The sequence below is a fragment of the Ursus maritimus genome, unplaced genomic scaffold (assembly GCF_017311325.1).
Source record: "Ursus maritimus isolate PB19 unplaced genomic scaffold, ASM1731132v1 scaffold_8, whole genome shotgun sequence".
Taxonomy (NCBI): domain Eukaryota; kingdom Metazoa; phylum Chordata; class Mammalia; order Carnivora; family Ursidae; genus Ursus; species Ursus maritimus.
In genome coordinates this window covers 23,316,300-23,334,641 of record NW_024426996.1, presented here as the reverse complement: position 1 = coordinate 23,334,641, position 18,342 = coordinate 23,316,300, and the positions used below count along the sequence as shown (strand labels likewise).

The following is an 18,342-nucleotide window of genomic DNA, read 5'->3' as shown; positions in this document are numbered from 1 at the left end:
AGAGAGAGAGAGAGGAGCAGGGGGAGGGGCAGAGGGCGAGGGAGAAGCAGGCTCCCTGCTGATCAGAAAGCCTGATGCGGGGGCTCGATCCCAGGACCCCAGGATCACGACCTGAGTGGAAGACAGGGGCTTAACCGACTGAGCCACCCAGGCGTCCCTGGTTCTTGTATTTTAAATCTTACATGGTATTCCATCCTATGAATACATCACTATTTATATTCTCCTTTTACAGAGACTTAGAGTGCTTCCAATTTTCCACTACTAAAACCATGTTGCAGTGAACTTCTCCGTGTATGTCTCCTTACACGTCTGCACAAGGCTTCTTCGGGCCAGGGACCTGATGCAGAACAGTGAGACACCGGGGCGTTTGCCCAGCCTCGGCTTTACTGAACATGGCCAAATGGCCCTTCAAAAGTGGTTGTGTCGGAGAAGAACGTTTCCTCTGTACCAAATCTTTTAAAAAGCCTCCTACGGCGCTTCTAACTTGCCTTGTTTCACTCTCTGCGTTCAAATGCGTTTTCTGATCCTTTTGTCCTTCCACATATATGTACAGGTGCGGGCAGCCAGCGAGAGAGCGACTGTGGTTTTCTGTGGGGCAGCTGGAAAGGCTGGGAACCATGGCACGGGCAGCAGAGGCGGAGAAGTGGGGGGCGATGCAAGAGCTATTTCTTTTTTAAATTTTTTAAAAGATTTTATTTATTTATTTGTCAGAGAGAGAGGCAGAGAGCACAAGCAGAGGGGAGAGGCAGAGGGAGAAGCAGGCTCCCCACTGAGCAAGGAGCCTGATGCGGGACCCGATCCCAGGACCCTGGGATCATGACCTGAGCTGAAGTCAGCCGCTCAACTGACTGAGCCACCCAGGTGCCCCACAAGAGCTCTTTCTGAGGAGGCATCCCAGCACCTGGTAGCAGAGTCGATGCAGGAGGGGGGAGATTTATAATGCCACCACTATTCCTGGCAGGGCTGACTGGGTAGGCGGAGCAATTATGTGAGTGATGAAATACCAGAAGAACAGCCATTCTTCAGGATATTGAATCAACAGTGTCAAATGCCACTAAGTCACTTGGGACTTTGAGAAGTTTCATAAAAAGGCTTGCCGGCGTAAGTGGGGAGGATGTGGAGACGGTGTGAGTCAGCCATTCACTGAGGCAGTTTGACGGTGAAGGGTGGAGAAAGGGCAGTGGCTGATGGGGAACGGGAATCAGGATGGAGAGCGAGATGCCTTCTTCCCAGAGAGGAGCCATAATCCTGAAGGAGCGGGCGGGAGAGAGGGAGAACTTGCAGGGCAGGTGGGAGCAGGTATTACTAAGGGAAGGTGATAGCTAAGCAAATGCCTACAAACTCTGAACTAGGAGTAACGGTTTGATTTATCATCTTTTTTTTTTTTAAGGTTTTATTTATTTACCTGACAGAGAGAGAGAGCACAGCGGGGTGGAGGGGCAGAGGCAGAGGGAGAAACAGGCTCCCTGCTGAGCAGAGAGCCTGACGTGGGGCTCGATCCCAGGACCCCGGGATCATGACCCAAGCTGAAGGCAGACACTTAACCAACTGAGCCACCCAGGCGCCTCTGTTCTATCTTCTATGTAGAGGTTACCTGATGACTGGAAAACCAGGTCAAGTATCATGCTTGACAGAGCATATCATAGTACCTCAGAGCTGTCACTTAATGTTATTTACTGTGTGACAGGCCCTGGGTGAGGTATTTTACTAACAGTAACGCATTTGTCCTCATAACAACTCCCAAGGTAGGCAACTATGTCTATCTTTATTTTACAAATGAGGAAAGTGAGGCACAAAGTGGCTGAACAACTTTCCCAAGGTCACACAGCTGTAAGTGTTGGAGCTGGTGTTCAAATCAACCAATGCAGTCACGCTCTGGAGCCCGTGCAATGAACCACCACGCCATGTTGTCTCTTGATGTGCCATCAGCATTCGTCACTGATTTTTTTTTAAAGATTTTATTTATTTATTTGACACACAGAGAGAAGCGGGGGGAGCAGCAGAGGGGGAGGGAGAGGCAGACTCCCCGCTGAGCAGAGAGCCCCATGCAGGGCTCGATCCCAGGACCCTGGGATCATGAGGCCCAAACATCTGAGCCACCCAGGTGCCCCAGCATTTGTCACTGATTAAGTAGAAATGTCCAGACCTATGAGGGGTAGCTGCCTATATTCCTCACCTCTTGGGTGGTCTTGAAATAACTTATTTGGAAAGTTCTTACCTGCAAAATTCAGATGGGAAGACATAAAGAATTTCCTCTTTGTTTATTAATGGGTGAAAAGAATCTCCATCTGTTCCATTAATCATATTGCACTTGTCTGTTGTCCACCAGTCAAGGGACCTGTAATTGATAAGCACAAGAAAGAGTAGACTATCACATTTGATTTTAGATCTTTTCAGATGGTTGGGACTTTTCAAGCCTTGATTGGGAGCCAACTACCCACAGCACCTTATTCATATGCAGACACAAGGGGGACGCTGGTTAGGGATTGGATCAAGAGGTGACATAGTAGGCACCTGATCCCCAACTCAATTCTGATAAAGGCAATGTCCAAAAATCTCTTTCCTTCCTGCAAAAAAGAGTATCCTATGTAGAGGTTTAGAAACACCCATTTTCTTAAAATAGTGATTCAATCTAGCATGAACAACAGCCTTGTTCAGAGCTGGCCCCCTGACAGGAAGCTCGGGATAGATATGTTCAGCTATTGAGGAAGGAGCTGAGATGGCAGAGGAGTAGGGGGACCTTATGTCTGCCTTGTCTCTCAAACACAGCTAGATCAATATTAAATAATTCAGAACACCAGGAAATCTACCTGACCAAGGACTGAGAGAACAAACTGCACAACCAGAGGGAGAAAAGAGGCCATGTCATGGAAGGTAGGAGATGCAGAGATGTGATTTGGGGAGAAGAGACTCGCCAGTGCTATGGAGGGGAGGGAGCCCCTGATCACACAGAGAGAGAGAAAGAGAGAGGAAGAGAGAGGGCGCAGGGTGCAGGTTATCACACAAGAAGAACACTTCCCCAAAACCACTGACGGGGAAAATGAGAAGGGCTGATAATGACAAGGTTTTACAGGCAGCAGAGCTCAAAGTCTAAAGTTTAAGAAGTCTGCACCATTGCTGGGGTGGAGGCCGGTGGGCTTAGCGGTGCTCCTATGGAGAAGGAGAGCAGAGGCCCAGGAACAGATAGTGTGGTCTGAGGATCCCCTCGGTCGCACCAGGAGAGACAGTTCCCCTTCTTGGAGTGCACCTGAGAGACATGGCACTGCCTCTCTGGGGACAAAAGAGCCAGCAGGTGCCAGCCTGCTGTCCCGCTCATTAGCACAGGAGCAGAGATGCCTGCTGAGGGCCACTAAGCCGGCTGCAGGCTTTTTGCTGTGCTTTACCATACACTCCAAGCCCCTGCGCAGTCGTGTGACTGCCCTTCTGGGACAAACCGGCACCAGCCACCGTGTGGCAAGACCCTCCTCCAGAGGATCAGCACAGGTCTATGCCGTGCGGGGTCCCTAAAATTTGGAGTTTTGAAACCCAGCTGGTGGGCCTGAGATAAGACCCAGGAGCACTGCGCTGTCAGATGGGCAGATGGCTCTGACAGACAGGGTGAAGGCAAGGATCTGAGGGAAGCCTGGGACAAATGAGGAGAGAGTATTTGCTCTTCTGTGAGGGCTTCCTGAACGACGGTGGGTGTGAATTCCCGTCTTTGGGAATGAGAGAGCAGGCTGACGCCATTTTTACCCCTGCTCATCAGCACAGACAGACTTCAGTGAGCAGCACTCTGCCCACAGTGAAGGCTTGAGCTGCTTACACCAAGCCCCACCCCCCTGGGCTCTGCAGGTGCTTCTGAACTAGGGCAAAGGTACCTGAGAGTCAGAGCAGCAAGGAGCCCTTCCCCCAGAAGACCAGCACAAATCCCCCACACCCACCAAGTTGACTGACCATAGAGTGCTGCAAAGCTTCAGTTCTAGGGGAAACAGGATCTACTCTCTCTTAACAAGCAGAACAAAACACACCTAACTGAAGCTCACCACACACTGGACAAGGTCCAAATACTCCCCACTGCAGGCAAGGAGAAACTCTGCAGGGGCCTGACCTGAGGGAAAAGCAGCCAAAACACAACAGCAGACTGCACACAGCACACACCAGAGACACTTCCTGAAGCACCAGACCCTGGACAGTATACGACCTCTTCTTAATATAAGCCATTACTCCCAGGAGCAGGAAACACAGCAGGCTTTCCTAACACACAGAAGACACAGACCTAGACAAAATGCCTAGATGGAGGAATTCATCCCAAAAGAAAGAAGAAGAGTTCACAGTCAGTGATCTAATCAACACAGATATAAGTAATATGCCTGAAACAGAATTTAAAACAACAATCACAAAGATATTAGCTGTGCTTGAATAAAGCATAGAAGACACCACGGAGTCCCTTACCACAGAAAGAAAAGACCCCAAAACTAGTCAGGCTGAAATAAAAAATGCTATAGCCAAGATGCAAAACTGACTGCATGTAATAACCACAAGGATGGAAGAAACAGAGGACCAAATAAGTGATATAGAAGATAAAATTATGGAAAATAATGAAGCTGAAAAGAAGAGGGAAAGAAAAGTGCTGGATAATGAATGTAGACTTAGGGAACTCAGTGACTCCATAAAGTGTAATAACACGGGCATCATAGGAGTCCCAGAACAAGAGGGAAAAGGGGGCAGAAGGTTTATTTGAGCAAATTATAGCTGAAAACTTCCCTAATCTGGGGGAGGAAACAAACACCCAAATCTAGGAGGCAGAGAGAACTCCCACCAAAATCAACAAAAGCAGGCCAACACCAAGACATATCATAGTAAAATTTGCAAAATACAGAGAAAAGGAAAGAAAAATCCTGAAAGTTGTAAGGGAGAAAAACCCTCTAACCTACAAGGGTAGACACATAAGGCTCTAGCAGACCTGTCCACAGAAACTTGCCAGCCAGAGAGAGTGACATGATATATTCAATGTGCTAAAAAGGAAAAATATGCAGCAAGAATACTTTCTCCAGCAAGGCTGTTATTCAGAATAGGAGAGATAAAGAGTTTCCCAGACAAACAAAAACTAAAGGAGTTCATGACCACTAAACCAGCCCTGCAAGAAATACTAAAGGGCTGTGGGAAAGAAAGACCAAAAGCAATAAAGACTAGAAACGAACAGAGAAGATCTCCAGAATCACTGGTTTTACAGGTAATACAATGGCACTAAATTCATATCATCAATAATCACTCTGAATGTAAATGGACTAAACATGCCAATCAAAAGACACAGGGTATCAGAATGGATGAAAAAACAAGACCCATCGATATGCTGCCTACAAGAGATTCATTTTATTTTTTCTGTGCGTATGACATTTCTTTATTTCCTCTGTAGTTGTATATTTATGTTTATTTATTTGTTATTATTTCTAATTAACATATAATGTATTATTGGTTTCAGAGGTAGAGGTCAGTGATTTATCAGTCTTACATAAAACCCAGTGCTCATTACATCCCATACCTTCCTTAATGCCTATCACTCAGTTACCCCATCCCTTTACCCTCCTCCCCTCCAATAACCTTCAGTTTGTTTCCTATGATTAAGAGTAAGAGACTCAGTTTAGACCTGAAGATACCTGCAGATTGAAAATGAGGGGATGGAGAACCATTTATCATGCTAATGAACATCAAAAGAAAGCTGGACAAACTAGATTTTATATGATTTTTATATGAGACAAAGTAGATTTTAAACCAAAGACTGTAACAAGAGATGAATAAGGGCACTATATCATACTAAAGGGGTCTATCCAACAAGAAGATGTAACAATTAATAATAAAATAATGCAATAATAGTAGGGGACTTTAACACCCCACTCACAGCAATGAACAGATCATCTAAGCAGAAAATCAACAAGGAAACAATGGCTTTGAATGACACACTGGTCCAGATAGACTTGCTTTCTTTCTCTCTCTCTCCCCCCACCTCTACACACACACACACACACACACACACACACACACACATTATATATATATATATTAATCCTAAAGCAGCAGGATATACATTCTTTTGAGTGCACATCGAACATTCTCCAGAATAGATTACATACTGGGTCACAAATCAGGCCTCAACAAGTACAAAAAGATTGAGACCATACCATGCACATTTTCAGACTTATGAAACTTGAAATCAACCACAAGAAAAAATTTGGAAAGACCGCAACTACATAGAGGTTAAAGAACTTCCTACTAAAGAATGAAGGGTTAAACAGGAAATAAAAAATAATACATGGAAGCAAATGAAAATGAATACACAACAGTCCAAAACCTTTGGGATGCAGCAAAAGTGGTCCTAAGAGGGAAGTATATAGCAACACAGGCCTACCTCAAGAAGCAAGAAAAGTCTCAGGGCACCTGGGTGGCTTGTCAGTTAAGCATCTGCCTTTGGCTCGGGTCATGATCTCAGGGTCCTGGGATGGAGCCCCACGTCAGGCTCTCTGTTCAGCGGGGAGTCTGCTTTTCCCTCTCCCACTGCCACTCCCTCCCCTCCACCCTGCTCATGTGTTCTCTCTCAAATAAATAAATAAATAAAATCTTAAAAAAAAAAAGGCAAGAAAAGTCAAATACACAATCTAACCTTACATCTAAAGGAGCTAGAAAAGGAACAGAAAGTAGAGCCTAAAGTCAGCAGAAGGGAAATAATAAAGATTAGAGCAGAAATAAATGATATAGAAACAAAAAAAAAATAGTAAAACAGACCAATGAAACTAGGAGCTCATTCTTTGAAAGAATTTATAAAATTAATAAACCCCTAGCCAGACTTATCAAAAAGAAAAGAGAAAGGACTCAAATAAATAAAATCATGAATAAAAGAGGAGAGATCACAACACCACCACAGAAATACAAATAATTATAAGAGAATATTATGAAAAATTATATGCCAACAAATTAGGTAATGTGGAAGAAATGGATAAATTCCTAGAAACAAACTATTAAAACTGAAACAGGAAGAAACAGAAAATTTGAAAACCATAACCAGCAAAATTGAATCAGTAACCAAAAATCTTCCAACAAACAAAAGTCTAGGGCCAGATGGAGGCCCAGGGAAATTCTACCAAACATTTAAAGAAGAATTAATACCTCTTCTCTCAAACTGTTTCAAAAAATTAGAAATGGAAGGAAAACTTCCAAACTCATTCCACGAGGCCAGCATTACCTTGATTCCAAACCCAGACAAAGACCCCACTAAAAAGAAGAATTACAAGCCAATATCCCTGATGATCATGGATGCAAAACTTCTCAATAAGATACTAGCAAATTGAATCCAACAGTACATTAAAAGAATTATTCACCATAATCAAATGGGATTTCTTCCTGGGCTGCAAGGGTGGTTCAATATTTGCAAATCAATCAACGTGATACACCACCTTAATAAAAGAAAGGATAAGAACCATTCGATCCTCTCAATAGATGCAGAAAAAGCATTTGACAAAATACAGCATCCATTCTTGACAAAAAAAAACCCAAACAAACCCCCAACAAAGTAGGGATTGAGGGAACATATGTCAACATCATAAAGGCCTACAGCTAATAACATTCTCTATGGCAAAAAACTGAGAGTTTTTCCTCTATGGTGAGGAATAAGACAGGGATGTCCACTCTCACCATTGTTATTTAACATAGTACTGGAAGTCCTAGCCTCAGCAATCAGACAACTAAAAGAAATTAAATACATCCAAAGTGGCAAGGAAGAAGTCAAACTTTCGCTATTCTCAGAGGACATACTTCATGAAGAAAACCTGAAAGACTCCACCAAAAAATTGCTAGAACTCATACACAAATTCAGCAAAGTTGCAGGATACACAATGAACATACAGAAATCTGTTGCATTTCTATATACTAATAATGAAGCAGCAGAAAGAGAAATCAAGGAATCGATCTCATTTACAATTGTACCAAAAACCGTAAATTACCCGGGAATAAACCTAACCAAAGAGGTAAAAGATCTGTACTCCGTACTCTGAAAACTATAGAACACTTACGAAAGAAACCGATGATGACATGAAGAAATGGAAAGATATTCCATGCCCGTGGATTGGAAGAACAAATATTAAAATGCTACCTGAAGCAATCTACAAATTTAATGCACTCCCTAGCAAAATACCACCAGCATTTTTCACAGAGCTAGAACAATCCTAAAATGTGTATGGAACCACAAAAGACCCCAAATAGCAATCCTGAAAAGGCAAGGCAAAGCAAAGCTGGAGGCATCACAATTCTGGACTTCAAGCTATATTACAAAGCTGTAATCATCAAGACAATATGGTACTGGCACAAAAACAGACACAAAGATCAATGGAACAGAATAGAGAACCCAGAAAGGGACCCACAACTATATAGTCAACTAATCTTCATCAAAGCAGGAAAGAATATCCAAAGGAAAAAGACAGTGCCTTCAACAAATGGTGCTGGGGAAACTGGGCAGTGACATGGAGAAGAATGGAACTGGACCACTTTCTTACACCACAGACAAAAATAAATTCAAAATGGATGAAAACCCCAAACGCGAGATAGGAAACCATCAAAATCCTACAGGAGAACACAGGCAGAAACCTCTTTGATCTCAGCCGTACCGACTTCTTATTAGACACGTCTCCAGAGGCAAGGGAAACAAAAGCAAAAATGAACTACTGGGACTTCACCAAGATAAGAAGCATCTGCACAGCGAAGTTTCCTAAAGGCAGCTTATGGAATGGGAGAAGGTATTTGTAAATGACGTATCTGATAAAGGTTAGTATCCAAAATCTATAAGAACTTATCAAACCCAACACCCCAAAAGCAAATAATGCAGTTAAGAAATGGGCGGAAGACATGAATAGACATTTTTCCAAAGAAGACACACAGATGGCCAACAGACACATGAAAAGATGCTCAACAATACTCATCATCGGGGAAATACAAATCAAAACCACAATCAGATAGCACCTCACACCTGTCAGAATGGCTAAAATTAACAACTGAGGAAACAACAGATATTGGTGAGGATGCGGAGAAAGGGGAACCCTCCTACACTGTTGGTGGGAAAGCAAACTGGTGCAGCCACTCTGGAAAACAGTATGGAGGTTCCTCTAAAAGTTAAAAATAGAACTACCCTATGACCCAGCAACTGCACTACTAAGTATTTACCCAAAGGATACAAAATTCAGATTCAGAGGGATATATGCACCCCAAAGTTTACAGCAGCATTACCAACAATAGCCAAATTAAGGAAAGAGCCCAAATGTCCATCGACTGATGAATGGCTAAAGAAGAGGTGGTATATATATATATACAATGGGATATTATTCAGCCATAAAAGGAATGAAATCTTGCCATTTGCAATGATGTGGATGGAGCTAGAGTATATTACGCTAAGCAAAATAAGTCAGTCAGAGAAAGACACATACCGTATGATTTCAATCATCTGTGGAATTTAAGAGAACAAAACAGATGAACATAGGTGAAGGGAAAAAAAGAGAGGGAGGCAAACCAGAGGAGACTCTTAACTACAGAGAACAAGCGGGGTTGCTGGAGGGGAAGAGGAGGGATGGGCTAGAGGGGTGATGGGGATTAAGGAGTGCACTTGTTGTAACGAGCCCTGGGTGTTGTGTGTAAGGGATGGAATCGCTATATTGTACACCTGAAACTAATATCACACTGTAGGTTCACTAACTAGAATTTCAATAAAAATGCACAGAAAATTTAAAAAGAAAATTTAATAAAATACATTGGTACATTTAAATATTTACTATAAAAATAATAAACATTTTATTTATATTTGGCTTCCAAAGAATGTGAAACAAGTTGAAGGCCAGAATAGCACAGAAGGTGGGTGTAACATGTTATGAAATTGGTGAAGTTATTGTCCTCTTTTGGAGGAGAAGAGACAATAGACAGCTTTCAGTTTTGTCAAGAAAATATTGTTAAATATGAACCATAAATCTCTGCGGGTAGAGTAGACATAAACCAGAAAAAAAGTCCAATCTATTAAATACTATATCATTATATTACAACTCTATCAATAATTATAATAAGTATACAAAAGGATTACACTGTGCTATTCAAAGATTAGAAAGAAAATAACAGATTGAGTCTAAAACAAAATCCAGCTTTATCCTGTGTGCAAGTAAATTTCCCTGCGGCCAGCGCCCCGGACATCCACATCCCCCCTCCAGGGGCAACGCTGTTACCAGCTTCTCACATATTTTTTCGGGGATCTTATCTATTTTGGGGTGTGTGTTTGTATGCGTGCACACAGGCACAAATATATGTTTATGTACATGGATATGTGTGCTTTTTAAAATTCAAATAAACTTTTTATTTAAAAATAGTTTTAGATTTACAGAAGACTTGCAAGGGTAGTACAGAGGGGCTCCCCTATATTCCACACCGGTTTTTTTGCCCATATTTCTGGGAAGCTTAGATGTAATTTAATGTTCAAGAACAGAATTCCTCTCAGTCCCTGAAGAATTACCCTCCTTTTCTCTCCAAGGTTTCTAATTCCTCTGATGTAAAGTATCTTGGCTTTTATGTAGCTTTATTGCAAATTGCCTCAGCTCCTTTTTGGAAGTAGTTTGTTTTTAAGTTATAAATGTTAAAAAATATTTCTGAAATACCGTGATAGTGAACTCACATGTATTTTATCTTTAAAGACGAACATGTGAACAATCCACAATCACTAAATTAAATTCAAAAGAGACACTCTTCCCTCTCCCCCCAAAACAAGTGGTTTTAAAGTATTTGTACTTCAGCTACACATCATTCAATGACCGCACAGAAAGTGAGACTTTTCACTGTTTGTAACTCATGCCCAGCCACGAGCAGTCTACAACACACTGACAGTTAATTAGTAAAGTGTGTTGCCTCAATCTTGATTTTTATAATCGTAATTATAAAGATATTTGACATATTTATAGAGTTCTCATGCAAAAAAAATGACAGTGTTAATATTTTTTTGAAATCATATGTAAGTGGACATGCAATTTTAACAAAAATTTAAAAAATAATTACACTGGTAAATCATTACACTTACGTTTTTCCATTCCACTCCACAATCTTTGAAAAGTTAAGGTAATTGTCTTCTCCAGTTAGAAAAACATAGTCTCCATCATTAGTCCCATTTTTCTGAAAATAATTGAATACGATCATTTTAAGAAACCACGATTGTTAATTTTCTGTGTCAACTTGGTAGACTATGGTGCCTAGCTGTTTGGTCAAACGCTAGTCTGGATGTTGTTGTATTCTGCAGATATGATGCATACTTACAATCAACTGACTTTAAGTAAATTACCACTGATAATGTGGGTGGACTCATCCAATCAGTGGAAGGTTTTAAAAACAAAATCCAAGGTTTGCCGGACAAAAAGGAATTCTCAATTCTGCAATATAAAAATCCTGCCCGAGTTTCTAGCCTGCCCGCCTGTCTTACGGATTTCAGACTGGCCACTTGCTGCCTCCACCATTGCATAAACCAATTCCTTAATACGTATAAATTTCTCAGATAGATACTACAGATACAGATATAGATATAGATCTCCTACTGATTCTGTTTTTCTGGAGAAATCTAATTGATACAGTAACTGATAAACTTAAGCTTCATGAAACTATCCTAGTTGTGAGTAACTGCTACCTAAGACTGAACCAGGAACACAGTGACTATTTGACTAAATACCATATTAGTCGTATTATTACTTTATGGTTTTAAAAAACAGGAGCCCAATTAAATAATAGGCAAAGGATTTGAAGACACCTTTCTCCAAAATATTCAAATGGCCAACAAGTACATGAAAGATGCTCAACATCATCAGTCTTCAGAGAAATGCAAATCAAAGCCATGATACTATTTCACACCTACCACGATGGTGATAAAAGAAAAAAAAGGAAAATGGGGCGCCTGGGTGGTGCTGTCGGTTAAGCATCCAACTCTTGGTTTCGGCTCAGGTCGTGATCTCAGGGTTGTGAGTTCGAGCCCCGTGTGGGCTCCGCACTCAGTGTGGAGTCTGCTTGAGATTCTCTCTCCCTCTCCCTCTGCCCCTCCCATTCGTGCTCCCTCTCTAAAATAAATAGATCTTTAAAAAAAAGGAAAATAATAAGCATTGTTGAGGATGTGGAGAAACAAGCCTTCACGCACTGCTGATGGGAATGGAAAATGGTGCAGGTGCTGTGGAAAACAGTTTGGTGGTTTCTCAGAAAGTCAAACAGAATTACCATATGAACCAAAATTCCACTCCTCTCTATATACCCAAGAGAATTCCATTCCAAGGTATAGGGCCAACGTCCACACAAAAACTTGTACACAAATGTTCAGGGCAGCTTTATTCATAATAGCCAAAGAGTAGAAACCACCCAAACACCCACCAACTGATGAACAGATACAGCATGGTCCATCCATACAACAGAATACGACTCGGCCACCAGATGAACCAAGTGCTGATACACGCCACCACATGGATGACCCCGGCAAGCATTATGCTAAATAACACAAGTCAGACAAAGGTCATCTATTGAATGATTCCATTTATAGACATGTCCAACGTGCATATGAATATTCAACCACCAGAGAGGGTTCAACTCAGAGGCAGTGCCTTGGCCCCCATTTGTGGAATGAGCATGTATGCTGAATTTTTTAATATTATTTTTTGCCTAACAAAACCAAGCTCCAGTCCCAAATGCCCTTCCTCTCTGGCTCTGAGGAAGCTCCCACACAGAGTGCTGACTCTTCTCCTCCCTCAGCCTGGGCCAGCCTGGCCTCTCCTGCCCAGCACCGGAGGTCCCAGCACCCCAAAGGGGCAGAGAGAGGTTGGGCAGGTAAGTGTGGGGGGGACTACTTATGTTCTGTCTCAAACAAAAAGTATAATCTTACTTTTCTTCACAAAAGCAAAAAGAAAACCAAAAAAGACACAAACCTTTAAACTATTAAAAAATTTCCACAGATTCACAGGCAAATCCATAGAGACAGAAAGTAGATTAGAGGAAGGGGAGAAAAGGAAGTGACTACTGAGTACGTGTTTTTTGGGGGAGGATTATGAAAATGTTCTAAAATTACATAGTGGTGGTGGCTGCACAATCTTGTGCTAAATTGTACACTTTAAAATGGTGAATTTTATGATAAGTGAATTATATCTTAATTACATACAGAAAATAAGAAAGCATAAGTCCAAGGCTGGGACCCTATTATGCATTAGCTGCAACAGAAGAAAGTGGTATTAATATAGTCCTGCTTTCAAGTAAGCTTTCTTCACCTGCACATTTTGTCCAAGTTACGTTTTTTAAAAGTTTCATTTATTTATTTGAGAGAGAGCATGAGAGAGCACAAGCAGAGGGAGCGGCAGAAGGAGAGGGAGAAGCAGGCTCCCCGCTAAGCAGGGAGCCCGATGCAGGCTCGATCCCAGGACCCCAAAATCATGACCCGAGCTGAAGGCAGACGCTTAACCGACTAAGCCACCCAGGCGCCCCTCCAGCTTACACTTCTTAAGGGCACATACAGATAATCTGTATCCTTACAAATTCTTTATCTGTACGTAGAGCTTTTTGACGTCTGGGAAATAGCATGGGTCCTAGCTCCTCTGTAATAATAAAGTAGAAAGAGCTAACAATTATTGAGTATTTATAATATTCCTAACACTGATGTAAAATTGTAGTATGGATAATCTCATGAACTCCTCACCACATAAGATAGCGTGGTAGACAGAATAATGGCCCTCCAAATACATCCATGTTCTAATCCCCCGAACCCACGAATCTGTTATCTAATGTGGCAACAAGGACTTTGTGGATGTGATTAAGTCAAGGATCTCGAGCTGGGGACATTCTCCTGAGCTACCTGCGTGGATCCAAAGTAATCACAAGGGTTCTCACAAAGAGAGGCGGGAGTAGTAACTGAGATGACGAGCTGAGGTCAGCTGGGGAGACTGAGAGTGACGATGTTTCCCTGTTGGCCTTGACAATGGTGGGAGGGGCTGCAAGCCAAAGAAATGAAGGCTGCTCCCAGAAGCTGTAGAAGTCAGGGAGGCAGATTTCCCCTTAGAGGCTCCAGAAGGAACACAGCCCTGACTATACCCTGATTTTAAGACTACTGACATCTGGAACTGTAAGATAATAAATCGGTGTTGTTTCAAGCCCCTAAGTTTATGGCTCTTTGTTACAGCAGCAATGGGAAACTAATACAGGCAAGCACTATTTTACCCTCTTTCTATAGATGAGAAATCTGAAACAAAGAGCAGTTAAATAACTTGCCCAGATCACTCAGCCAGCAAATGCCAGCGCTAGGACTGAAGCCCAGCTATGTGACCGCACACCATAGACTGATGTGCGGCACTCATTCATCTATTAGCCAGCACTTCCTGAATGCCCACCATGTGTCTAGCACTGGAAACCAGCGAACAAAAGTACTGCCTTCCTGGTGCGTCCATTCCAATACTATTATTATAATTGCTCTCCCTCTTTTCAATGCTTATTATTACATGCTTACTATGTGACGGGCACTTTGTAGATAAGCTAAGAATAGGAAAATAACCAAAGACTGTTCTATTTCCATTGCTTTAAGCTATCTTTGGAGGTTTTTCACAGATACCTTTTTGGGTATTAACACAGATGCATTTTGCTGATGCATAGGACTAGTGTTCTCCTTTATTTTTAAAATAGGTTTCTCTTCTGATTACAGAAGTAATACATTTTTCTGATTATAAAAGTAATAAAGTCTCATTAGAAAATACAGAATGATGTATTTAAAAAGTGCCCAGGGGCACCTGGGTGGCTCAGTCGGTTATGCGTCTGCCTTCAGCTCAGGTCATGAGGGATCGAGCCCCATATCAGGGCTCAGTGGGAATCTGACTCTTCCTCTGCCCACAACCCCTCACCCTCTGCTCATGCTCTCTCTCTCAAATAATTAAATCAAATCTAAAATCTTTTTTTTAAGTGCCCATTATTTATCATTCTCTTAACCAATGGGAACTACTATTAGTACTTTAGTCTGTTTCTTTTCAGTCTCTTTTCTATATGAGATTTGTTTATTGAACTAAGATACATTATATATGTGTAATATATATACACACAATTTTTATACGTATATACAACTGTGCATGTATATATTTATACACACACACAAGTTTTTACTTAACATATTTCCCATGTTACCAAAAGTTCTTCATACGTGTAATTTAATGACTCCACAACATTATGCAGAAATAATTAATTATTCTATTATTGGATATTTAATTTTGATTTTTTTTTGGTACTACAAATAATGTTGTATGAATATCTTGATGCCTCAAAGCCTTGTCAGTACTTTTGTTTTCTACACAAGACCCATAAAAGTAAAATCACTAGAGAAAAGAACACCAACATGTTTAAGCTTTTTGATACATATTATCGAGCTGCCCAAGGTCGCCCAGCTGGAGACTGGTGGAAATAGCAGGGTAAATCAGTTTACCCTCCCCAAGTTACTTTTGTTAAGCTCTGCTCATTAGATGAACCAAAAAAGAAAAAGGTTTCTTATCCCTTTTTCTATATTCCCTGAGGTTGAACCCTTTTCTCATATCATTCAGATCCTTGCCTTAAAAACATTCATACCCTTTGTGAATTCTCTTCTCATGTGTTTTGCCTACTTTGGTTCTTCTTTCCACCAACTATGTCAATATATCAACTTGGTCCACATACATCAAGGTCACGTCGTGTTCCCCACATGAAGCTTTCCATGACTTTAAGATATGAGAAAGAACTCGTTTAGGAGAAGCAATGTTCACATTGCTACACCAACTTAGAGAAAATTCAAATACTCTACGTAAAAAATGCTGAACCACCAATTTTAAAAATGAATGGCTGCTATTTCCTAAACTCTCCATTTAACTCAGATATGGGCTAAGTCAAATAGAGAAGCATTTACATGTTTCACAGTAATTCAAAAAGGGTTCTCCCCAGCTGTTTTCTGCCCAAGAGTCACACATTGCATGTGAATGCTTCCCTGTCTCTTGCTAGAACCTTTGTTACTTGGGGACAAGTGGGAATAAAGAGGTTTTACGTTATGACGGCAGGGACGTGCGCTGGATACAAAGAACGTATTACTGCAGGAGACGGAGAGGTGCCCTGAGCTGGGACTACCACAGTCCTACCCCTACTCTAACATAAGCATGATCCCCACCCCCACCCCCGAAGAACGGGCTGGACTGGCTGACCTCTCAAAGACACTTTCCAACAACTATAATTTAATACACCCACGAATCCACATTCAGTGGGAGGTGCTGGAACTCTCTTAGGTCACAGAGAACAGAGGCACCCTAAAATCAATGGGTAAAAATATGCTGATTGGCCCTGCAAAATGCAAATGAGAGCATCTGATATTTAACCAGGTCCCTTCTTCTCAGAAGTTCTGTGCCAATATCCTACATTCACTCATCCTGGTTGTTCTCACACTCCACCCCTTCCCATTAATTGTTTGGCTGTTTCGTCACTGGAGTCTTTGAAGGAAAAGTGCTCACTGGCATTCACCGAGATTTCTCTCTTCATCCTGTGTCTCAGAGCAGGTGGGGCAGGCATGCAAGCCTGGTGCATCTGAGGGCAATGCTCGCACAAGACCACCAGGATTCAGGAAAGATTTTCGGCCAGGCTCAGGCAGGGGCAGAGGAGTGGGTGCCAAGGGAGGTGTGCCCCCCACAGCCTATCCTGGTCTTTGAATGAATGGCGGCTCAAGTGTGAACTTCCATGCTATTGGTTAAAGAATCAGTATTTGACCAGAGCAGATGACAAACTGATCAGAAACACTGCCTTTTTACCAACAACACCACAGGAAGTTTATTTGGGTCCCAAATGGAAAGACATACTAGTCATTCATACGAATTCTGAGTCCTCTCTGGAGTCAGTCATGGGGGGAAAGAATAGCTCCTGAAATGCGTACTGAGATTTATAGTTTGCAAAGCATTTTTATGGACTTCTCACTTAGCCTTACAAAACAGCTTTGGAAGCATGGATACTTTTAGCCTCAAGTCACACATGATGAAACCGAGGTTCAGAAATAGCCCCACAGTTATCAAGTGAAAAAGTCAGAACGTAAATCCAGGCCCTTTGTTTCCAGGTCTTTTTCTTCTTTTTTTTTCTTTTTTTTTTTAAGATTTTATTTATTTATTTGACAGAGAGAGAGAACACAAACAAGGAAGCGGGAGAGGGAGAAGCAAGCTCCCTGCTGAGCAGGGAGCCCGACATGGGGCTCGATCCCAGGACCCTGGGATCATGCCCTGAGCCAAAGGCAGACGCTTAACGACTAAGCCACCCAGGCGCCCCTGTTTCCAGGTCTTATGCTCTATTCCTGGCTGTGGGAAATCCACTAAAAGTACTACTCTAACTGAGCAATGGGACAGGGCTTTTCACTAGTGGGGCCCTGTGGAGATACAGTGGTGTACGGAGTGGTAAAGGGCAAGGACAGAAAAAGGAAGAAATAAATAAATACATAAAACAAGACCTCCTTGCCTTGGAAAACAAAAATGCCAATTTCTTAACGAGCCCATAAATGTGGGTTACATTTTAAAAAGACATAAAAGGAACTTGGTTATAAGTCTGATGAAGTTAATGATGTAAAAACAAAACAAAAAAAAAATGAGCTATACAACGGAAGTTACCTAAAAAACACTGAGGTCTTCAGAATAGGGTCTACCTGGCAGGTGGATGGAAGCCCCTGGGACCCAAAGGGCCTTAAGGAAACTTTGTTGGGGCACCTGGGTAGCTCAGCTGGCTAAGCCTTTGACTCTTGATTTCAGCTCAAGCTGTGATCTCGGGGTTGTGAGATCCAAGCCCTGAGTTGGGTTCCATGCGGGCATGGAGCCTGCTTGGGAATCTCTTTCTCCCTGATATATATATAAATTTTTTTAAAAAAGTTTTGTTGGTTCTCTGTTGGAAGTTCTCCCAAAGTTTTTTCGAGAAGGGAGGTCTAGCTACAATTTAACAAGAAGTCAGTGCCTCCTCTGGTCTCACGGGAGCTGGGCTCCTATCAGATGGGGTCTCCTAGGGAGCATCTATCAAGTCTACTCCCCCACAGTGAAGGATTCAGGGTCAGCCCAGCCCTATTCCTAGGACCCCCACCTCATGCATATATCATGTTAAAAACTTTTTTACTATTTTGTCTGAATGGTGTCCAAGTTTTGTACACCCTCAGAGGCACAGGGGCAGTAGTATTACCATTTGCCATAGACACAAAGGAACACGCTAGGAGATGAAAGGGTAAGGATGAGATTCTTGAATAATGAGAACCAGAGAGTAACTACAAACTTAAAGATGAGGAAATTCATCACAGTCTCAGACCTCACCGTTCACCTA

The 18,342-nt window shown here is 42.0% G+C and overlaps 1 protein-coding gene across 1 annotated transcript in view; it reads right to left on the bottom strand.

Moving 5' to 3' along the window:
- The window catches only part of SCARB2 (scavenger receptor class B member 2), a 74,783-nt gene that overhangs the window by 21,306 nt on the left and 35,135 nt on the right, over nucleotides 1-18,342 (bottom strand). Inside the window, exons 5-6 of the mRNA XM_040624975.1 lie at nucleotides 11,072-11,163; nucleotides 2,219-2,338 (exon numbers count right to left, since the gene is read on the bottom strand). Coding sequence (XP_040480909.1) covers nucleotides 2,219-2,338; nucleotides 11,072-11,163 — 212 coding nt within the window. The remainder of the gene's footprint in view (nucleotides 1-2,218; nucleotides 2,339-11,071; nucleotides 11,164-18,342) is intronic.